This window comes from Lynx rufus, unplaced genomic scaffold (assembly GCF_022079265.1).
Source record: "Lynx rufus isolate CCGP_SWC_20201006 ecotype Redwood Valley unplaced genomic scaffold, mLynRuf1.p SCAF_4, whole genome shotgun sequence".
NCBI classification, from domain to species: Eukaryota; Metazoa; Chordata; class Mammalia; order Carnivora; family Felidae; genus Lynx; species Lynx rufus.
Window position 1 is genome coordinate 147089832 of NW_025814856.1, and position 23829 is coordinate 147113660.

Sequence of the window (23829 nt, forward strand, 5' to 3'; positions counted from 1 at the left end):
TGAGGTCGGACGCTTAACTGACTGAGCCACCCGGGCGCCCCTCAGTGATGTGTTTTAAAAGTTATTAAAAATATTTCATCGTATCCAGAATTTTAGTGGATAAAATGTTTCATGGAGGCAGGGTTGTTTGGGTGTCTAAACCACCCACTCACGGGAGGTAAAAGTCCTCCAACAAAACTTCTTTGAGGAAACTCTCCCTGTCTCAGCCCGTGCGGAGTCCTTGTTATCTGTCCTCATGGTAGATTGTATTTTCGCCTTAGAGCACATACGCCAGCTATATTTTTACAATTATTTATATGCTCTTTAAACTAATTGTCTACTCACCCCATTAGAAATCTAAGGTCCAGGTCTGTATTGTTCTCTGTTTTCTTCCCATACTTTATTCCTAGTAAGCAAGTGCCTGGCACATTATAGATATGCAGTAGACACTTATTGAGTAAATGATTAGATGAATGATTAGTTTTTGGTTAGAAGCCAATATTAGGTATTAAGTCAAGCCCTGCTGTGTATCTCTGCTTCATATCCAGCCATTGAAGGCCCTGCGTTAGGGCTAGTGAATTCCCATAGAACTGTGCCGTGTAATATGATAGCCATCAGCCACCGTGGTATTTAAATCAGTGAAATGAATTAAAATGAAATAAAATAAAAAATTCAATTCCTTAGTCTCACTGGCCACATCTCGAGTGGCTAGTGGCTATCCTATTGGATGGCACAGACACGGAATATTTCCATTATCACAGAAAGTTCTACTGGAAATTCTCAAGAATTCTGAAGTGCTCTTCTCTCTTCCTCTCTTTCTTTTGCTCTTGCTCTCTCTCTCTCTCCCTCTCTTTCTCTCTCTCTCATCCCACCCCTAAACCAAATACAGGGATAGTTGTCTTATTATTAGTGACTTAAATGATGCTTTTGAGCGAGAAGATGCTGGGTACTTTTGGTGCCTAGCACCATCCCACTTTTTTCTTTTAAATTCCTGAGCTGTTGTTTACTAGGGCGTTCTTTTATTCCTGTTTCTACTAAAGCTGAATGTTACTTGGGTGGAAAGCCTAATTGCTTTCTTTTCTAGGTCCTTAAACCCTTTGTTAATGTTTCTGTCTGAGAGTTCCCAAAGCCAGGGTTCTAGGAGAGTTTGGCATGTCTGAACAACTGAACCACGAAATAATGGAGTAGGTCCGGCGGGGTGTGGGAGCAGGGCATTCTGTCAATAAAAGAGCTCCCCTCTCTGCACACATGGCCAGTTAATTGACCATTCTGGGGAAGTATGGATGGGGAGGGGGGCTGCTGAGAATCGCCGGTGACAGTTAAGTGGCCTTTTGTTGACGTCCTCTGCTGAACAACTTTGTTGGATTTAGTCTCTGCCTTTCTCCCCCCCCCCCCCCCCCGCCTCCTGTGGATTTTCTGTTAGATTCATCATTTACCATTCACGTATCATCTTTCACTCTCTCCTTCCAATATGACTGCTTTGTGTGCTGGCCTCCGCTTTATTCCTGCTATTCCCAGCCCATAAAGGGGGCTGTGTGGGCCTTCAGCAGGACTGAGAAATTGACTCTGCTGTCTGTTGAGAACTATAATGATTGCAGTGACCTTCATGTCTGGCAGAAAATCCACTACCTGTGCCGGCATAATGGCGGCCAGCTGAACATAGAGAAAAGGGAGTCTTCACCGAATTCCTTCTCGTGCTATATGTATTTCCTTTGTTCCCCTCTCTATTCCCTTCTGTCCCCCTTCTCCCCACTGCCACTGGAGTGCTGACCTAAGATGCAGCTGTGACTAAGAGTTAATGCTTGGAAATAATAATACATTCTACTTTGCGGGCTTTCCCAAGCCAGTTCACCCACGTTGTCTCATCTAATATTCCCCCCAACCCCTGTGAGGTAGGGAGGGGAGGTATTATTAACCCCATTTACTGATGAGTAAACTGAGACTTAGAGAGATTAGGGCAGTTGCCCGAGGTCTTTTAGACAGGAAGTGAGCCCATGGTCCCTGTCTCTAAACCCGGCGTTCTTTCAATGGCGTCCACACCCTTATGCGTAAGGGGGACGTGGCCCAGGGGAAGCGTGAGCGGATGGGGAGGGAGAAGGAGAGCAACAGAAAAGACTTAAATGAGGAGGGAGGAACGGAGTGGTTTCCTGGGGCCTTCCAGCTACTCTTCTCTTTCTCCGGAGAAGGAGGACTTGGTGTTCACCAGAGGCTGGCCCAGCAAACCTCCAGGGAGGAAGGAAAGCCAAGAGCCTCGTCTTCCTCTTTTCCTCTTTCCTCTTGCCGGGAGGGGATTTGCCTAGCCGTGGGGAGGGGTGGCCCTAGCTCTGTCAAGGCCCTGCGTGTGGGAGCCACATGCTGGGTCTCCCCCAGAGAGAACCTAACGCCCCTTCTCAGGCCGGGCCTGCCGGCCTTTAGGTGCTGTCCTGTCCTGAGGCTTCGGCCATGCCCGCGCACGAAGAAAGGCCTTGAAGCTCACCTGAAGGAAGAAGCATGCAGGGGGCCCCTGGAGGAGGCGTGGGCCCTGGGCTGTCCCCTGTGGACAGGTGGACGCTCCTGGCCTTCAGCTTTATTCTGGCAGCAGCTTTGGGCCAAATGAATTTCACAGGGTGAGTGGCTGCTCCATAGTGGGGAGGAAGGGCTGCTGAGAGCTTGGGGACCAGGTGTGCCAGCAGGGAGGAGGCTGTCTTCCTGGGACCTGGTCAAAGTAGAGGGAGTTGGGACCTCACTTCCCATTCAGGTCCACAATCTCCCACTCTCACGCTCAAGGGTGGGACAAGCAGCTGTCTTACTGTCCTTCCCCACATGAGTTCTTTCTTCTTCTTCTTCTTCTTTTTGAGTTTATTTATTTATTTTGAGAGAGAGAGCACGAGTGGGGCAGGGGCAGAGAGAGGAAAGGAGAGAGGGAGAATCCCAAGCAGGCTCTGCACTGAGAGCCTGATGCGGGGCTCGAACTCATGAACCAGGAGATCATGACCTGAGCAGAAGTCAGACCCAGGCGCCACCTCCCCCCCACCACCACCCCCCCCCCCCCACAGCATGAGTTCTTAATCTGCAGCCCATGGGGAAGTTTCCAGGGCTCCAAGATCCCCCTGATTCTTGCTTATATGTAAAATTGTTTATCTATTTTTTTTTCCTGGGGGGATGGTTTCCTCTAATTTTGAAAACTTTTTTGAATGTTTATTTATTTTTATTAAAAAAATTTTTTTTAAAGTTTATTTTTTTTTGACCCAGAGAGAGCGCGCGAGCATGAGCTAGGGAGGGGCAGAGAGAGAGGGAGACACAGAATCCGAAGCGGGCTCCAGGCTCCGAGCTGTCAGCACAGAGCCCGACGCGGGGCTCGAACCCACAAACTGCGAGATCATGACCTGAGCTGAAGTCGGATGCTTAACCGACTGAGCCATCCAGGCGCCCTGAATGTTTACTTATTTTTGAGAGAAAGAGAGAGGCAGAGCGTGAGTGGGGCAGGGGCAGAGAGAGAAGGAGACACAGAATCCGAAGCAGGCCCCAGGATCCCAGCTGTCAGCTGTCAGCACAGAGCCCGACATGGGGCTCGAACTCATGAGCTGTAAGATCATGATCTGAGCTGAAGTCAGATGCCCGACCGACTGAGCCACCCAAGTGCCCCTGGTTTTCTCTGATTCTTAAAGACGTTAGTAACCCCCAGAAGACTCTGTATCCCTACCATATGGATACAGTATTGTCCTCCTTTGAATACGAATAAGCATTAGGATTTTACCCCAGGCCCTCTAGGGACATGTTTCTCAGCTTCCCAGACGTCACCTAATGGAATGACCCCAAAGTATCCCCATAGTAGTGATTAGAGGGGGCTGGGTGGGGGCGGGGTTCATCCTCCCTGATATCCAAGCCAGTCAGGGAGGGAGTCAGCGGCATCCCGGGTGGCGGACACCGGAGGTCACGCGCACAGCCTCTCGCGGCCTCTCCGCCGGGGTGGGAAGGGCTCAGCTTCCTCTCCTATGTTAGCGTGAGGCTCATCTCCCCTTCCATGTCCTCAATCTCTTGAGAGAAGGCTGGAAGGGGCACAGGGTTTGGACAGACCATGGCCTTTGGCCCTTGTACGAAGAGCGCTCGGGGCCACTGTTGGTCTCCCCTGCCCTCTGTATCTATTCTTTTCTCCCCTTCGTTCCTTTGGTTTTCCAGGCCTCCTCCATTCTCCCATGTCCCTGTCCCATACTTCCTCCCCTGTCTTGCTGCTGGGTTCATCACTAGTTGTGACGGGCTTTATTTAGTGGCTCGGGTGGTCTGTCCTTGGTCTGGAGCGACCGCTGTCTCATGCTGAAGGACTCGCGTGCTTCCCAGAGTGGCACGTCCTTCTGCTCAGTCTCCTCCGGCCTCCCAGCCTTCCTGCCGGGTCCCCTCAGCCTGGTCCTCAGGGTCCCCTAGCCCAGCCTTCCAGGGAGCCGTCTCAGCATCTCCTTCCACCCTCCCTGTGTCTTTCCAGAGATCAGGTTCTTCGAGTCCTGGCTAAAAATGAGAAGGAGCTTTCACTTCTCAGGGATCTGGAGGGCCTGAAGCCCCAGAAGGTGAGGACTCCTCAGGGCTGGGGAACACATTCTCCACTTTCTTACGGTGGCCTGCATCTTCAGCCCCCCGTCCTGCTCCCCGAACCCCAAACCTGCCCCTATCATATCTGCCAAAGATCACAACACCGTGGAAAATCACATGTGGGATCTTCTTCAGGAAAGGTTGGGAACACTCGCCCGGAAAGTTGGGTGGCCTTTCTTGGCCTTCTCCTCTGTCCTAGATGGGGAGCTGCCGAGCAGACCCTGTCAGGGGCCACCTCACAAATGACTGGAGTGTCCGGAAGCCACCCGGGGAGTACATATGTCTCTGGGTGGGATGCCATGTAGCATGCAGACTGGACACGTCGGTTTCCCCCACTGAAACGGCTCAGCTTGGCGAACCTGTGTTTTATTTGGGTTCGTCCCTGTCAGCCTGAGCATTTGTTTCCGAGAACGTTTGTCCTCTGCAAGTATTCCACAATGGAAAACATTTTCTTCAACAGTTACAATAGAAGGGTTTTGTTTGAGGGCTGCCGAAGCAACCAGGTATTTCTGGATGTGGCCCAAAGCCCCTGTCCCTATTCGTTTGAGTGCCCCTATCTACTAGGACTCATAACACTTTATAACAATTCTCTCCCTTTTACAAGTTGGTGAGTAGACGTAGCATTTGGAGGTCATGGGAATGCAGGTCGGGTTCCTCCCCCCTCCCCAGGGCTTGAGGGCAGTGATGCCTCCCCCTTCTGACCAAGGTTCTTGTCCATGTGAATGCCCCGTATGATGAGCTGTCTCACTTTTAGCAACTGTTTAGGGTTCTTGGGGTCCAGGCGAAGTTGGAGTGAGGCGGGGAGCGAGGGTGCTCGGAATCGGAGAAAGAAACGCAGCTCGGGGGTTTTGTTTGCCCCCATCTCTGTGCTCGGCCTGAGGGTTTTCATTTTGGAACTGGGGCCCTTTTAACTGTCTAAGAGAAGAAGACCGTCTGCCTGTCTAAGGTGCCCACAGGATCATGTATGAGGACACACGATTAAACACATCCATTTTCCTTTCCTTTGTGGCCAAGGTGGACTTCTGGCGTGGCCCAGCCAGGCCCAGCCTCCCAGTGGATATGAGAGTTCCTTTCTCTGAACTGAAAGACGTCAAGGCTTACCTGGGCTCTCACGGCCTTGCTTACAGCGTCATGATAAAGGACATCCAGGTGAGGTCCTGCCCCAGCACCACGGCTAGGGTTTCACCTTCCACGCGCCTTTCTGGTTTGAGCCCAGCCCAGAGGAAAGCAACCCAGGGCTCACAGTGGACAGGTTTCTAGAGTTCCGTCTGCATTCTTGTGGACCTGCTGTAGAAGGAACGACACCTCACACTTCTCAGAGAATATTGAAAATCTAGGACAGAGCCCACGGTCGGGGGAGGGGGGACGTCCTCCTCGTGTGGTAGTGGCAGTCACTTGTGGACGAGTCCTCTTGTGGGGGGATTTGCAGCTCACAGCAGAGGAGGAGACCAGGGAGGAGGGAGACAGGAGCAAGTAGCTCGGGTCTTTCCTGGGCACCCGGGGGAGGCAGCTCTGGAAGAGTCCCTTTGCTTTTCTGACCGTCCCCGCCGTCCTGGCTGTCCCACGACCCTTGTACCTCCAGGCTCTCGGTACTAGGAGGTACCAGTCTCCTCTCCCAGGCAGGATTCTCCCAGGGGAATAGCTTTGGGAGGGCTGCACACCCACCCTTGGGTAGGACAGAGAGAGCCTTCATCCCGGCCCTGCCCGTGTCCCCACCCGCCCTGGTCGGCGCAGCTTACGGTGTCTTTTCTGAACACCGTGACATTTTATTTCTGTTGTTCTGTCTTCAAGGGTGTCCCAAGGAGCCCCCTTCCTAAAGCGCTTCTTGTGGGCACCGCGTGCTGGTTAGGCGCCTCTGGCCGCACCCCTCCACAGTTGCTGTGGTGCACCTGCAGGGTCGCATCCCCAGACATTCCTCCCCAGCCACGGCGCGCTGCAGCTACCCTCTGAGGGCTCTGAGTGTGGGAACCCAGTCTCCCGGAGCGCACACACATGACATCACATGCCAAGGGATAAACGCATCAGGGGCATTCCTTTCCCGCGAACGCACCGGGCTGGGCCACTTAGATCCACGCACGGACCTTTGTCCCTCATCGGGCCCATGTGTTTGCTGCTCAGTGCGTAGGGGTGGCCCCTTTCTCTAATTAATCCCCCACAAACCCAAATGGGGAAACTCCCCGCAGACAAGACAGGGTACCACATCGAAAGAAATAGCACTCAATTCTCATTTTTCGCCCATGCGGGCATCTTCAGGTTTGCCTTTCCTCGCTTCTGCCCCGCCCTGAAAGCCCGCAGCATTTAGCCAGCAGATGCGAAGACGTCTCTCAAAATGTTCTGTCGATTTCCGCACCTCAGGAGTGGCCCCAGAGGCACCTCTGAGCCTGCCCCCTGGCTCCTCTGGAGCTGTCCTCTTCACGTCCCTCCCCTGTCGTCCCCAGGCTGGAATCCCTTCCGGGGGCGCTTTTTACTCCCTGTCAGTAGTAGATGCCCTGGACTGTCTGCCCTAACCCAGCCGGGCAGGATTTCCCCCAACACCTCGCTCTGTCTGCAGTGCATCAAGCTCCGATTGTCAGACTTAAGATCCCATTTTGGCTTGGAGGGAGCTGGGGGGGCGGGGGTAGGGGAGGCTGCCGCGTTGAGTTGATTTGTGGTGACGAGGGGGAGGGTGTCCAGGAGGAGAGAAGCTCAGAGGCGCTAACAGGAGGGGAAGGCTTTGCACCACTCAGGTTTTTGGCCTCTAGCCTTACGTTTCGTTATTGACGCACGGGCCTAATCTCTTCTGAATCTTCCGGATCTCTCCGCCGCAGCGTTTGGCGTAGCCTCTCTTGCACGGCGGGCCCTCAACGGTCTCCACAATGACTCTGTTGGCAGGTTCGGAAAGAGTGTGCCCAGACAGAGGCCTTGCTATTAGGTTGGTCTTTGTCTCCAGGGCCCCCTCTCCTGAGCCCCTCAAGGTCCAGGCTCGGGCCTCTTATCTATCTTTATGCCCTAGCGCCTTCCATGGCACCTGCCACTCGGTTGGGGCTTAATAAATGTTGGTTGAATTCACGGATGCGAGGAAAGGAAAGAAGTGAGGGTGTGTTTCCTCCGCAGCACTAGGCTGAGAGGGAGCGTGAAAAACCTTGGTGCCGGCTTCCGGCTTTCGCTTTGGCCAGGGGTGCTGGAGATTTTTGAGGAAGGGAAGTGTCCCCTGCTCCCCGCCCTGCCCACCCCCACCCCTCCCCCCTCCCCAAGCTGTGATCAGACGCGTGCTTGAGGTGGAAGAGCTGGGTTCGTTTGTTCCATCTCCTGATATGGAGATACCTACTGTGTGCAAGGTGCAGGAAACACAAAGACAGGAACTCCGGTTCCGGTTCCGTATCCAGGGGAGCTGGGTCGTGGGGGTGGGGAGTGGAGGGGAGTAAAGCAGTGATTACAATGGAGTGGATGAGCTTGCTGATGGTGCTGATGGCGTGCAGCAGGTTGCTATGGGAGCCGAGGACAAGAGGCTCTGCACGTAGGGAGGCTCTGAGAAGGCGGTAATTACGGTGCGGCTGAAGAGCAGGCGAGGGGGGGACCGGCAGGGGTAAGGCCCCCCCCCCCGCCCTGTTGGCAGTGAGGCCCGACCAGATCACAAGGGGCATCCTCTGTTGGGTGAAGAGGTCGAGATTTATCCCGAAAAATCATGGGGGAGCCATGGGAGGGCTCTGACGGGATCAGATTTGCATTTAAGAAAAAAAATCCCTCTGACAGTGACAATGTTGAGCTGGGGACAGGAGCAGGGAGAGACTGACAGGCAGGAGGGTGCTGAGGAAATTGCAGTGGGCCAGGCAAGAAATTATCTGATTCCGAGTGAGCTCTATTTGCATTTAATTTTTCTTCACCTCCCCCTTTTTTCTCAGCCCTTTGGTTTTGGTGTTGTTGTTGTTTTTTTTTTTTTTTTCTTTCTCTAGGATGAGTCACCATGGAAAAGCTTCACTTGAGCAATCAGCTCTGTGGATTTTAATGGCTTTTTTCTGATTACAAAATTAATAAATATTCATGTTAGATAATTTGGAAAATAGGGGAAAGCACAACGGAGAACACAAAAATCACCCGGGCTCTGAGCATCTAGAGCAAAATGCAATTTAGTGTAAATATTGCTTGGCCAATTTCCCCCTCTCTACTGGATCATTCTCATTAGCATACAAATGTAGCGTTATTTCTCTTACCCCCCAAAATCCTCTCTCGATCCCGTCCCCCCGTCTCCAGCTATCACCCCATTTCTCGGCTTCCCCGTGCAGCACAACTCTTGGAAATACGGGCCATACTTGCCACCTCCATCCTTCTCCGTGGGTGGACTGTCCACCCCTCACTTCACCAAAACTGCCCTTGACATTCGTCACCCACAGCTCCTACGTCCAACTCAGTGGCCAACTTTGAGTGCCCGTTGTTCTTCCACCTTATTTAGCCCAGCTGGTTGCTCTCTCGTCTTTGAAACGTGTCCTGTCTTGGCTTCCGGGACACTGTCCTCTCTTGGATGTTGTCCCATCTAACTGGCTCTCCTTTGCATGTCATTTTGCTATTTCCCAGTTCTGTCCTTTGACTTCCCCTGGATCCTCTCATTCAAGATCATGGCATTGGATACCTTCAGCCTCCTGAATATTCCCATACTTGCATCTCCAGCCAGACTCCTACGCTCACCCTGAACTCCAGACTGGGGTCTCCAACCGCCTCTTCCTCATTTCCACCTGCCTGCCTAACGGGCGTCTCAAATGTCACCGTTCCCAACCGAGCACCCCCCCTCAACTTGCTCCTCCACAGCCCTTCTCCATCTCAGGAAATGACAACGCCATCCTTCCGGTCACTCAGGCAAGAAGCCTGGAGTCGTCCTCAACTCCTTTCTCGCATCTCACATTCACCAAATCCCGTCAGTTCTCCCTTTAAATTGTATCGTACCAGGGCACCTGGCTGGCACAGTCGGTTGAGCGTCCAGCTTCATCTCAGGTCATGATCTCACGGTTCGTGAGTTCGCGTCCTGCTGTCAGCACAGAGCCTGCTTCGGGTCCTCTGTCCCCCTCTCTCTGCCCCTCCCCTGCCCCATCCCCTCTCTCTCAAAAATAAACATTAAAAAAGTAAATAAATAAAATGTATCTTACCATTCTATGCTACCACCTTGGGCCAGCACGCCATCAGCCCCACACCTGGATTGTTCTAAGAGTTTTCTAACTGCTGTCCCTAATTCCATCCTTGCCTCCCTGTTGCCTAGTCTCAAAACAGCATTCAGAGGGGTCCTTTAAAATTATTATTATTATATATTATATCCCATTATGTCACTTCTCTGCTTAAAGCCCTCAATGACTTCCTAACTGAGAGTAAAAGCCCAAGTCCTTAAAATGGCCCTGAAGTACAACACCCTTGTCACTGACTGCTCTCCCCTGGCTCGCTGTGCTCCAGAGACCTGGACCTCTTTACTGTCCTTGAACTTGCCTGACCCATTCCTGCCCAAGGGCCCTTGATGAGATTCACGTCTCGGGGCCTTTGCACTTACTGGTCCTTGTGAGTAGAATGCTGTTTCTGCAGATCCCTGCATGACTTATTCCCTTGCTGCTTTCAAAACCTTGTTCACACGTGAGTCACCCCCCAAATTACTATCGCCCTGCCACCCTCCTCTCGCTCCTCCTCATGGCTACGTGCTAGGTGACACTCCAAACATTTTACATGTATTAACCCCTCTAAGCCTCACGGGAACCCCTTAAAGAATGTGCTCAAGGGTGTGATAACGTGACCCCCATTTTTGAAGGCACAGAGAGAGATGAATACTTTGGTAAACTGAGGCCCAGAGAGATTAGTGCCCCGTTAGTGATGGCGTCGAGATTTTACCAGAGGCAGCCTGGCCCCGGGCCCTGCACTCTTTGCTCCTGACCATCTGCTTCTTCCACAGTTGTCACTGTTGTTTGTGTGGGTGGTTTTAACTCTGCCTTTGGGGCAGTGAAGCCACCCGTTCAGCCTTGACCTCTGAGGGGGTCCACGCTAAGAACCCCCGGGTCTGTAGCCACCCACCACGTAGGCACAGACTGCATTTGCTACCAGCCACGCAGCTGCTACTGCAAATGTTGGGCCTGTTAGAGAAGGCCAGGGACACATGAGGAGAGGTGACTGCTGCTGTCACGGAGCGGGGGTGGGGGCGGGGGGGTGGGGAGATGCTCCCCGTTCACCGTCACCCGGAGCCGCGTCCATTTTACGTCTGCGCGGCTGGAGTTCAGCGGCCGAGTGCTGGTTCCCTTCAGGCGTCAGCTTCGCCCTTCCTGGGCCTCCCGTGGCCTCCTGCCCTCCTCCATCCTGGAGGTGCTGTTCTTTGCTTAATGTTCCCGTCCTTCCTCACCCCTGTCATAAATTAATTCACACCAAGGTATTACTTTCCTTGTCAGGTTATGGCTTCCAGGGAGGCAAATGGCTTGCTTCTGAGCCGTTTCTTTTTTTTCTCTGAGAAGCCTGACAGGGCTGTAATTAGGCTTCCCTGAGCCTGTGGCAAGACTGCGTTCTCAGTTCTCCCCTCTCCCCTCTCGGCCTTGTGAAGGGAGCCAACATCTGTGTATTTTTCAGGCCAGGGTAGATTAGCGTTCTTGGGATTGGGGCCCAGCTGTGAGGGCTGAGCATTCCCAATTTGTGAGCGGGTGTCACATCCATTCACAGGGCTGTGAGGGTGTTTGGAAAGTTATTTGCAGTTTGGTGCCCATTTCCCATTTGCCCCCAAGCCGTTCTGTGGAACAAAGAATGGCCTCCTGGGAGCTGTTTGCTGCTGTGGGTGTCCCTGGGCTGTGGGAAGAGCTTCCCAATTTCTCCTCCCTGTCCTCCACCTTTTCCTACCGCCTCAGGTCCTCCGCCAGTCCCTAGGAAGTTCATCTCGGTGGGACTGGAGGGGGACTTCTGGGTGCGCCAGCCCCGGGCTGCTGGCTCCCTGTGGCTGCTCACCACAGCTGGTAGTGCCCGGCCCAAAGTGATGGGCACACCCTGGTCACGGTGGGCTGCTGAGATTTCCGTTGGTTTCCTGGGAGAAGACAAGTCCCTTTTGTTAGAGTGTCCCGGGGTGGTGCCTGTGCCAGCAAGGGTCAAGGCTCCTCCAGGCTTCCTTACTTGCACAGCAATCCCAGCTTTGCCCAAGTGGGAATGTATCCAGCTTAGCTAATTCAGCCAGAAAACATTGCAATCACAATTGCCTAACGTGTGGTCGGTGCTCAAAAAGAAAAGAAAATGAGGCCCAAGCAGCGATTTCCAGTCCCATTTTTAAATCTGTGAACTTGAGGGTTGTGAGCAAGCTGACTGGGGCAGCAGGGTGAGTGGGCACTTGACAACGGCCTCGTCTGTGGGGATGGTGGTGATGCCTCTTTTCCAGCCCTGGGACTGAAGAGTCCATGGCTGCTACTTTATTTTAGCCATTGGGCCTTTTTGTTTTTGTTTTAGTATTATTTATTCCCTAGAAGATTTTACTTATTGAAGTAGTAGAAGCATGCTGCCAAAATATAAAAATAGGGAACATTTAAAAATTGCTTGAAATCATAATCTTTCTATCCTAACAAGCATTGTTTTCATAGAGGTATTTTCTGACATTTTATTGTCTTATTTTTCTATGCTCAGGGTATTGCTTTTTTGTTATTTTTTTCAAATAGTTTTTAAAAATGTTTTACTTTTATTTATTTTGAGAGAAAGAGAAAGAAAGCAAGTACAAGCTGGGGAGAAGCAGAGAGAGAGAGAGAGAGAGAGAGAGGGGGAGAGAGAGAATCCCAAGCAGGCTCTGTGCTGTGAGCGCGCAGCCCGACGTGGGGCTCGATCCCATGAACCGTGAGATCATGATCTGAGCCAAATTCAAGAGTTGGACTCTCAACTGACTAAGCCACCCAGGCACCACACTTTTTTGCTATTTCAGAACACCTTTTAATTGCAAGAATAGTATGATGGATTTTTCACCTGTTAACATTTTACACATTTTCTTGCCCTCTCTGTACACACACACACACACATATACATACCTACACACACACACAGATAAACATACAGTTGACCCTTGAACAACCTGGGTTTGAACTGTGTGGATATACGTGGATTTTTTTTTTTTTTGATAAATACAGTACAGTACTATAAATGTATTTTCTCTTTCTTATGATTTTCTTAATAATATTTTCTTTTCTGTAGCTTGTTTTATTGTAAGAATATAATGTATAACACATATAACGTACAAAATATGTGTTAATTGTCTGTTTATGCTATTGGTAAGGCTTCTGGCCAACAGCAGGCTATTAGTAGTTAAGTTTTTTGGAAGTCAAAAGTTATGTGTGGATTTTCAACTGTGGGAGAGTTGGTGCCCCTAACCCTCTCATTGTTCAAGGGTCAACAGTATATACCTATAGGTATGCATATCTATCTATGTGTGTGTATATATGTTTGTTATTTAGTATTACATATAATACATACATTTATTATTCTAATTCACCTTTAGTGTTGATAGCTAGCCAGCCTTAAGGAAGCCAAGGCTAGGAATAGGATGTCTGGGTTCTTACCTCACCTTTGCCCCTTGTTGGCTTTGCCATTAAGTCCCTTCACCTCTCCAATCTGTTTTATCTCTGAAACATGAATAGTGAATTCCTGCCCTGTCATTTGGTCGTCTGACCAGACCAATGAAGACACTGAGGATAAGCATGCCTGGTAAAGTGAAAGGCTCTGCCTGAAGCAAGACATCATCAAGACTCCCTTGTGTGACTTCGGGTTGAGGTCTTCTGCTTTCCCAGCACCCTTTGTGGCAGAGAGGCCGAGGCACCTCCCATGCTGCTGGTCAGTGCAGAGTCCTGGGGTGCCTCTATCCCTGGGTGCCAGTGTAAGGGTATGAGCCTGGGGTGAAGGGCACTTGCCCACCTCACTGAATCTCAAGCTGGGAAAAGTGTCCCAGAATGATGTGGGAGGGCAACCCAATCCAACCGTATGCCCCCCCCCCATGGTCAGTGGGAAGTACTGCGTGTGGGCGGAGTACCAACTCCAAATGATACCCAGGACATTGCTTTTGGTTCATCCATACTTGTGTTTAAGAGGCAGTTAAGACAGTAAGTAAAAGATTGTTGGCATATTAGTTCTATAATTATTTGGATCAGCTTGCTCCATAGTTGGTTTCCCAAACGGCCTGGATATCAATTGTGTAGGCTACCCCCCGGGGGTAGAGTAGAGTGGGTCAGGGGGGCCCTCTGCTCCCCCAGGGGGTCAGCTTGAGCCTTGACTCAGCAGTGTTCATAGAGGGCAAAAACAATGTTGGCAATAGATCACGAGCACTCTTCTAAAATACTTTCATATCCCTTATTACATTTTATCCTATGAGCTGGGCAGGGCAAGATATTGCTATCCTAATTTCCATGCTGAGCAAACTAAGGCCAAGGCTCCACAGCAAGTTGGTGGCAGACTTGGAATGCAGCTCTCCGGACTCCTCGCCCCGTGCTCATTTGGGAAACGGAGGCATGAACACCAGCTGGCCAAGCAGAATCATCCAGCAACCGGCATCTCCTCCCATTGCGCAGCTCACACTCATGGTGGCTCGTTCTCCTGTGTCGGTGGTGTCTTTGTGCGCGGCCCAGCCGATGCGGGGTTCGGAAGAGGCCTGCCTGGCCCGGTTCTCCCCTTCCCTTCCAGTATGTGCTCTTGTCTCCTAGGTGCTGCTGGATGAGGAGAGAGAAGCCATGGCCAAATCCCGCCGGTTGGAGCGTAGCACCAGCAGCTTTAGTTATGCCTCTTACCACACCCTGGAGGAGGTAGGTCTGCCCAGTTGAGCTCCGGGCTCTCTTGTCCCTTTGGGCCCTCAGGGTCTCCCGACTCAGGCAGAGACTAATGAAAGACTCTGAAGTCCACGGGAGAGTGTGAAATGACTCTTGGGGAGTCTCTGGAGAGCAGAGCAGACACTGGGTGAAGGTCTGTCAGACAGACAGCTTCAAACAGGTCCAGAAGCCAGGATCCATATAGAGATAGAGAGAACTCAACAGTACAGCCCAGGGCAGGTCCGGGACTGAGGAAAGGTCTACTAGGCAGAACACTGAGGTAGGGATGCATCACTGGCCAGAGCAGAGCAGGTAGTGGCATCTCCAAATCCAGCACTGTGGCTGGGGACTCAGGGGTCTTGACTTCTCCACAAGCATTTCTGGTGTCAAGTGGCCCCAGCTGTGGGTCCTGGAGCATAGAAGGGACAGGAAGCCAGGCACATTGGAGAGCCATTTTGTAGAATAGAACAGAGTTGCCTCAGTTGGAGACAATTCTTGCTCCCAGTTACAGCCCGCCTTTCTGGACACCCAGCCCAGAAAGAAACTCAAGGCATAGGTTCCATTTTCATGAAAAAGATGTGATGGGATTGATATTGTCCCCTCTGGTATCGCTGTCATTACTCTCCCATTTCACATGGCCTGGAATAGAAGATCCATTTTTTCCCATATGTTTGGTAATTCAATTATGTACATTGAAAGAGTGAGGGAAGGGGTTAATATGGCCTGTCAGTATTTATTGACATCCGAGATAAATAGTCCTGCCTTCAAACGGCTTAGAATCTCTAAGGGCCGAGAAGACCAAAACAGCTGGGTCTGTGGGGTCTGTCAAACGGACTGAATGGGCCAAGAGAGTGGAAGCAAAAGAAACTTCCACCCTGAGAGCCTTGCAGGTTGACCCTGGGGACTGGGCAGGGTGAGGACACTCCTCTTCCAGAAAGAGGCTCAGCTCTGCACAGGGCCAGTTGCCTTCGACACCAGCTCCACGTCTTTGATGTGTGCAGTTCTCCCGCTGGGTCCTTTTAGACCCTCAAGGGAGGTGGGACAGCACTGGGAGGGTGGGGTGGGAGAAGGAGGATATCCGGGGAGAGCCTGGGCCCCGCGCCTCCCTGCCTCCCTGCCGGTCTGACAAACTTCATTCCTTTCAGATATATAGCTGGATCGACAACTTTGTGGCCGCGCACTCAGATATAGTCTCAAAAATTCGGATTGGCCACAGCTTTGAAAATCGGTCCATTGTTGTCCTGAAGGTAAAAGCGGGCGGTGTTGACCACCAGACTCTACAGTGAGAGCCGCTGGCATAAGACTGAACTCACGTAGGGTCATGGCAGGGTGGGAGTTTTAGGGACAGAGAAGATGTGTATACTCCTGCCCTGAGGTGACCCACAGCTTTGGGGCTGTGGTGTTCAGGGACCTACTCTCGTAGGTATGGACAGGTGATGGTGCAGCGACCTGGCAGGTCCTGGGTCAGGAAGTAGGTGGGAGGGTTGCAAAGGAGATGGAATTGCAGGGTGGTGGTCATCACCCTGGTCTTGGGAGGTGAATGCGGGTGAGTCAGCATTCTCCCTATTCCCTTTGTTGCTTCATCTGTGAAATGGGAAGGGAGATAAATAGAGGCCTCATTTACAAATGATTGAGGTCATCTGGCTCAGGCAGCCCCACAGATAGGCCCGAGTCTGTGGGGAGACCTCCCAGCCCTTCACGGGGGCCACTGGAAACAGTTGGAGCAAACTTGACGGCGGCAATGGCCTTGGTCATGAAGAAGGCAGGATAGGTAGGAGTGTGGAGTCGAGCCAAGCCAAAAACAAGTCTTAGTATGTGCCCTAAAGGGCCCCCTCAAGGCACTTGACGTCCAGCTCTCAGACAAGACGGCGCTCCGGCTCTCGACAGCCCTGGGGGACTCTTCCAGAGGGCCAAGTGTTCTCATCTAACTTGGGACTTGACCTCCTCATTCCCTGCTTTGATTTCCCCCAGGGGCTGTCCGTGTCCTCTCTTTAATGTGGCCTAGGACCTTGCTACTCAGAGTGGGGTCCTGGCACCTGCAGCAGCACCCCCGGGAGCCCGTTAGAAACGCCCAACCACAGACCCCTCCCCAGACCTACTGACTGAGAATCTGCATTTTCGTGAGATGCCGGGGGATTCGTGTGCCCTTTAAAGTTTGAGAAACACTAGTCTCAGACACTGTCAAGCCTGGGAAGCTCTGTGCTTCCAGCTGGATCACCTCGCTTCCCCAGTGCACCACTGTGTCACCGGGGCTCCCACACGTGTGCACTTCATGGACCCATGCACAAGTCCCTGCATATATAGCCCCTGTGTCCCGAGACAGTGCTCATACACCTGGGGCCACCTTCTGGGAGCCGAGGGACAGCTCTGTAGCTGTCTCCGTTCAAACCCGTTTGGGACCCGGTGCTTTTACCCAGTTTAGCACTGGAGGACCTCAGCGCCGGGCCATCTGGATCGACACTGGAATCCACTCCCGGGAGTGGATCACCCATGCCACTGGCATCTGGACCGCCAAGAAGGTCAGCACAGATGATGGGGGTGGGGCTGGGGTGGCGGCTACTCGACTATTTTAGGGCGCCCCTGGTTGCGAGATTGTACTTGGCTTGTTTAAACCTCGGGGGCTCTCTACTCTCCTGTCCTTTGGAACAGCTGCCATGCGCTCTGGCCTTTTGCAGCGCAGCGCCCAAATCCACCCTCCGCCTTCTAGTTTTTAACCCCCAAGCCCACAAAGAATGTATCTGATGGCCTGATGCCACCCCTGCCTGCGGCCACTGGCTGTGCAGAAGTCCTGATCTACCTCAGAGGAGGGCCTGCCCGCGCCTCCCATCCCTCACCCTGTACCCACTCTGCCCTGGCCTGCAGATTGTCACTGAATATGGCAAAGACCGCACGCTGACGGACCTACTGAACGCCATGGACATCTTCATGGAGATCGTCACCAACCCTGATGGGTTTGCGTTTACCCACAGCATGGTGAGGACATTCGGGAGGGAGAGGGTCAGGGGTCAGGGTCAGCTCTGGGGGGCGGGGCGTGCAGGAACGGTCACCGTGGCTTTGGGAAGCTGAGCTGAGGTTCACTGGGGGCTGGCTCCTCAGGGGCTCCTGGTGGAGAGTCTCACGAAGGCAGGCAGGTGACTCAGGTACTGCAGCTGCGACTCAACCCCTGTCCTGCTGCCCAGGGAAGGCCACTGTTGGCAGCCTGTCCTCGGGCCTCCCCCCACACCACAGCTTTAACCATAGGTGATCCGCAGTCTTGGCCCAGCCTCGTAGCAGCCCCATCCTGCCCTAGACATTCCTTCCTTTTGCCCCTCTCTGTCCCACCAGACACCCCCCACCCCTTCCTAGGACAGGATGTCGGAGGCTTCCATCCCTGGGAAAGGGGTGAATGTCCCCCGCCCTGGGCTTTTCAGAACCGCCTGTGGCGGAAGAACAAGTCCACCAGACCTGGAATCTTCTGCATCGGTGTGGATCTTAATAGGAACTGGAAGTCAGGTTTTGGAGGTATGGCAATCTGCTGGACCTGGGGGCAGGGCTGGAGAAGGACGTCTTGGCACGTCTCTCACACAGTCAGGTTATGTGGACTCATAACCGGAGAGGCAATGTAGTTAGTTAACGCGAGTGAGTCATGGCAGGAACAGGCAAGCACACGCCTAGGATTGGCTGTGCGATATGGGGAGGGGTTGCACATGCGTGGGCAACGTACGCATCCGCTCCAGCTTCGTGGGAAACGCGGGAAACGGCTCCTTGCTGCAGGGGTCAAATCCTAAATACGGCAGGGAAAGGTACAAGAGAGTCTTCAGGTTGTCCCTTCAGGAGGGACAAGATAGTCTTGCTGGTTGTTCAAACCCTAGAGTTTATATGCCCCCCAGATCTCTCCAGCCCTTCCTTGTAGGGAGCCCACCAAGAGAAAATGCCTTCAAACTCATTTCCCGAGAGTCACGACCTGAAATTTGCCCTCTGGGGAGGCCAGAACAGTAGTTTAAATCTAAAATAAGCCAAGTTCTTATCACTGACACTGTCTGGAGCCTGGTTTTTACTTGCGACCCAGTTGCTTCGTAATCCTGGGCTGATGGACTGGTGCGTATCTGCAGGGCTGTATTTCTTCCAGGCAGAGGTGGGCAGCTTCCTCTCAAGTTCTTGGTGTTCTTCCTGATTGTCACCCTTACCACACCGGGGACGGAGGGATTAGATGGGGAAACTGAGGTCTCCAGAAAGCCTCGGGACTAGTATGTGGACCCTGGGAATGCAGCGATGTGATGAATGGGATCCTGGGTCTAGCCAAGACAGGTTGCGTGGGCACCCCCTATTCTGGGGGCGTGGTGGGGTCGGAGTTTGGCTCCACAGGAGGCAGTGCCATTGCCGTTGAAAAGCAGATCCGCAGATGGATGGCCAGACCAATGAGACAGAACATTGTAGATCTGCCCATCGCTGAAAATCTAGCTTCTTTCAGTCTGTTTTCATTGAAAAATAAGCATCTAAAGCATCCAGAGCAAGGCGCTCAGCCCATGGTGTGGGGGCTGCCTGAGGATCTGGCACTGTGTGTGTAACCACTTGTGTAAGGGAACACAACCGTGTAAAAACGGGTGTGTTCACCTTCAAATGACCAGCCCCTTTGCCCCAAGTTGCAATCCGCGAGGGCCCCTCAGAACCGGCTGCAGTGAGTACCCATGGACCCTGAGACAGACTGGCTAGCAGAAAGACAAATTACCTTTTAAAGAAAATAACTTTTGTGTGTTTCACCACAGGGGGCTGGAGGAAATCAGTATATATACAATGTAAAAAAAAAAAAATGTATGAAAAAAAAAAAAAAAGCCCAGAGGGGACAAAAAGCTCCCATAATCCCACCACCCAAAGATTACTGCTTTTAATAATTTACCATGTCCTTCCAGAGATTTCCCCTTGCTACAAATTACATTTTCAGAGAAGGAAAAATAAATAGCTAATGAATCCATTAGCAGGTACTTGTGACACAGGCAGGCTCAGAGGACTTTGACTATGAACGTCAGAGAGAGGCAGGCAGCTAATTCCCATTTGGTCAGGGGAAGATTAGTTTATGCTGCTTAGCTCAAACCAGAACTAATGGCCTGAAGTGTTTCTCCATATTTGGGCAAAGCCACCTGGTCGTTGGCAGGGGAACCGCTTTCCTTGCGTGGGCTGCAAACGCAGACAAAGCTTTCAGCCTCCCCCGCTCTGCTCATCTGTTGCTGTTTGTCATTCATCAAGTGTAGCAGGTGCAGAAGCTCCCGGCAGACACAACAAACAGGGCCACTGTCCAGCCTGTGGGGCCGCTCCTCACCCTTGCTTCCTGCAGGCACGTCCCCTTCTCACCAGGGTCCCCGCCCCGGGCGAGGACCCGCAGACCGAGGGGGTCTCGCTCCCCGGTGACAGAATTGCCTCCGGGCCTGCCTGTGGACAGAAATAGTGTGTGTCTGGGTTGGTGACTCAGGCTGGAGGATTTTGTTTATGGTTTTATCATTGCCTTAATTTAATTGCTGCATAATGAGTAATCTGTAGACCATCCCTCCCACTCACGCTGCCCTCCCCTGCGCTCTTGGGGAGGACCGGTTTGCTGCAATCCTAGTGCAGCATCCGAACCAGTCCATGGGCCAGGCCCCCCAGTCCTGGGGCCAGTGCACTGCCCTGAGGGTCTGGGGGCGGGGGGTCCTCTGGCATCCTTGGGAGGCTCCAGAAGTTGGGGTGATCCCTGACCTCTGCATTGGGCTTGTGCGCAGTCATTTCAGGAAGGAGGAAGAAGAGGAAGAACAGGGATGGCTCCTTCCAAATAACCCCCAAATCTTGACCAACCCACAGCCCAGCCCCCCATGACGTGGCCCCTGGGGAGGGCAGGCAGACAGAAGAGGAAGAAAAGAAATGGAGAGCAAAGAATCTAGGAGATAGGAGCAAGTGAAATTTGCGAACAGAATAGAAGGTCAGTTCCTCTTTGTCCTCTCCCCCAACTTAGGTCCCCAAGAAGAATCGTCAAAGGCTCTTTACATCTGTGGCTCCCAGACCAGCTTCAGGCAGCTATGGGGATCTAGTCTCTCTCTTTTTGGCCCCAAGTTCATGTTGCTCCTGGGGCCACAGCTGTGGCAAAGCTTGAGCAGGTGCTAAGTCTGAGCGCTCAACTGACCAAGTTTTCCGCATGGCAGTGGACAGTCGGCAGAGAAGGGTCAGCTCGTAGGGGTGGCTGCTCATTGAGGAAGCCAGGGTTGGAGACCTAGAGTTTCTTCTGAAGGCAGCTGCCGAAGAAGGCCCACTTTTCTAATGGAACACGTGAGGACTTAACCAAAGGACGAGCCGGGGAAGCTCTCTACAGGGCAAGAGAGTCGCTGAGTCGACCCTCTAAGACTAGGGTTTGTGATAAATACCCATCCACATCTCAGTGGCTTAATATAGTAAAAGTTTGTTTTTCATGCACAGGAAGCTCAATGTGGGTAGGTGACTCTCCTTGGCAGCTTTCTCCCAATCGTGAGAGAAGGATCCGGGATGCTTCCTCCATCTAGAGGTTTTTGCTTTCAACCACATAGACTGAGGAGAGTGTGGAGAAGTCATGCCTACTCTTACCAGCCTCCAGCTAGAAGTGACACCTCATTACTGCTCACATTCTCGTTGGCCAGAAGTGGTCACATGGCCTCAACCAGACTGCAAAGGAGGCTGGGAAATGTGGAGGAGCAGCTGGATATTTTGTGAGCATTAAGTGTCTTTCCCAAGCCTTGGAATTTGAAGCCTCTGGGTGCTTTTCTTTTTCTTCCAGGAAATGGTTCTAATAACAACCCCTGCTCTGAGACTTATCGTGGGCCCTCCCCTCAGTCGGAGCCAGAGGTGGCTGCCATCGTGGACTTCATCACATCCCACGGGAACATCAAGGCTCTGATCTCCATTCACAGCTACTCTCAGATGCTCATGTACCCTTACGGCCACTCACCGGAGCCTGTTCCAAACCAGAAGGAGTTGGTGAGCTTGGCTGCTGGGGGCTTGGGGGAGGCATCAGGCAGGCTCCCACAGGGTTGAGGCCCTCACTCTGAAACAAGGGTCTGGACCAGTTGACCCCATGGTAGGAAGGAGAGGAGAGCTTGTTGTGCTCACATGAGGTCAAGTTCAAAGCCGGAGGTGCTGTGCTCCCTTCTCGTGAGAGTCACCTGCATATCCAACTTCCAGGACTCCTGAGTTCCCGTTTCTCAGCAGCTGGTGAGGGTGTGGGAGCACGGGGAGCCCCGGCCTCTCACCCTCTGGACGTAATCTCGCAGAACGATCTTGCCAAGGACGCAGCGCGGGCCCTGTATGAGGTCCACGGGATCCAGTACATTTATGGCAGCATCAGCACCACCCTCTGTGAGTGAGCCTTGCCCTGGCTGCTGCTTTCGGCACCACATCCACCGGGGGGGGGGGGGGGGTGGGCGGGTGCAGTCTCTTTGCCGACTGGCAGCACTGGTTGGCCACAGGGCCATAGGTCTGACCAGGCTGAGTCAGAGCTGGTTTCCAATCGGAATAGAGGGGTGAGTGGTGGCACCCAGAAACAGGCAGCTGCTTCTCTGCAGCACTAATTAATGTCCAACTCCCAATGCCTGGCTCTGTGATGGTCCCTGAGAGAGGAGATCTTAAGGGTGGTGGCCTCGAGGAGCTTTCCCTTTGCCGGGGGGAGAGAATGGGGAGAGAAGGCAGGGGGTGGCCCAGGTTGAGGCCTGGGTCAGGAAGCTTGATGTTGTCCGGGGTGAGTTGGGGTCACGCTCCCAGGGCCCACTTACCACTCAGGATGCCTCTTAGCAAAACACCCTATTCTTCCTTTGGGGGGGGGGATTTCTTTGCCCTTTTTTTTTTTTTTAATTTTTTTTTCATTGCCCTTTTACATCCAGATGTGGCCAGCGGGATCACTGTCGACTGGGCCTATGACAATGGCATCAAGTTCTCCTTCACCTTCGAGCTCCGGGACACGGGGCGCTATGGCTTCCTGCTGCCGGCCTCGCAGATCATCCCCACGGCCCAGGAGACGTGGCTGGCGCTTCGGACCATCATGGAGCACACCTTGAATCATCCCTACTAACAACACCACCGAGGACAGAGCGGGAAGGTTCATTCCCTTCCCCGAGGACCGGGGCTCCTCCTGAAACCCAAGTGATGCCTCCTGTTCCCCACACCCCAACCCTGACCCCTTAGGAGATAAATACAAGTTTGAACAGGCTTGATGGCCTCCGGGGCTGGCCACCAACCCCTTTGGGCTCGCATTGAGGTGGGGAGAGGGGCACTTGAAACGCCTCTTCAGTCCCCAGGTACTCAGGAGGGTTGAGGGGCCAGCCGACCTTACACTTGCTCCTCCTGCAAATGTGGGTCCTCCAGGCCCACGGCAGACAACGCACCTGCTGGGGGCTGCTAGTAGGCACATTGTCCCCTTGGTGTTTACATCCTAAGATGATCCTGGAGGGGACAATGTTTGATCAAAAGGAGTGGCTCTCCGGTGGCGACATTTCCGGCACCTTGAGGGAGAGGTGGGGACAGGCAGGCAGCTTCCTCCTCTTCCTGCTTCATTTCCTATGTTGGTAGGGGTCAGGGGTTCATTTCAGACTCCCCCTCTTTGAAGATCCCATTCACCCTCTAAAGGAGAGTGAACAAGTCACTGGTTTGTGACCTGCGCCTCCTGGGCACCCTCGCAGTCTCCGCTGGTCCTGGACAGAGTCACGGCCAGTCAGGGCCAGCACGGCGAAGCCCCACACATCCAGGGAGAGGAAATCCTCTTTTCCCCCCCCCTCTTTGCCACAGTCACCATGGTTGTCCTGCGCTGAGCGGTTAGTGCCGGCCCGGCATTTACTAAGTAAGCACTTTATTTAAGGGAGAGAAGGGAGAATATTTTGAGATAGAAGAAACAAGATGCACCCCCTCCCAATCCTGCGGTTTCTTTATTTCTTTATTTTTTTTAGATTTATTTATTTATTTACATTATTTATTTTGAGAGAGACAGAGACAGCATGAGCAGGGGAAGGGCAGAGAGAGAGAGAGAGAGAGAGAGCATCCCAAGCAGGCTCCACGCTTGGCAACGCAGAGCCCGACACGGGGCTCAAACTTAACGAAACCACGAGATCATGACCTGAGCCAAAACCAAGAGTTGGACGCTTAACCGACGGAGCCTCCCAGGCGCCCCTCCTGAGGTTGTTCCTAATACTTTCGCCTTCCTCCATCCCCGGGGAGCAGAGATAGTGGGTCTGTTTGCCCCGCCCTCAGGGCAAGGCGGGTACTCTGAAGAAGCTGGAGGTCAACAGCAACGCTGGGTGGGTCTGTGCACGTCTGAGGCAGAAAGCGAGACTTTCATTTGCAAGGGCCAGACTTTGGTTTTGTTGCAAAGGAGGAGGATGGTGGGTGCCCGGGAGCTGGCCCCTGCAGGACACAGAGCACGGAGTTTTACTCTAAATCGCACACATGGAAGAAAGGAGGGTGAAGTGAGAACAAGTCCCTCCTTCCACCCTAAAAGGAGATAGAGGTTCAATTGGTAGATGGAGGGGATGGGTAGTGATCAGAACTCTAGGTAAGGCCCAGGTCCGAAAGG

General features: G+C 52.7%; 1 protein-coding gene across 2 annotated transcripts; it reads left to right on the forward strand.

The window, feature by feature from the left end:
• The first annotated feature begins 2469 nt into the window (after positions 1 to 2469).
• On the forward strand, positions 2470 to 22335 carry CPA5 (carboxypeptidase A5). Of its 2 annotated transcripts, XM_047096841.1 has the most exons (11): positions 2470 to 2585; positions 4439 to 4520; positions 5557 to 5691; positions 14193 to 14291; positions 15440 to 15541; positions 16712 to 16813; positions 17157 to 17267; positions 17705 to 17795; positions 21049 to 21248; positions 21542 to 21626; positions 22148 to 22335. In XM_047096841.1, the coding sequence occupies exons 1-11, from the start codon at positions 2470 to 2472 to the stop codon at positions 22333 to 22335; spliced, it is 1311 nt and encodes a 436-aa protein (XP_046952797.1). The 2 variants fall into 2 exon arrangements, with proteins under 2 accessions (XP_046952797.1, XP_046952798.1); XM_047096842.1 differs by lacking the exon at positions 21542 to 21626 and having other exon boundaries at positions 22148 to 22321.
• Positions 22336 to 23829: the final 1494 nt, after the last annotated feature.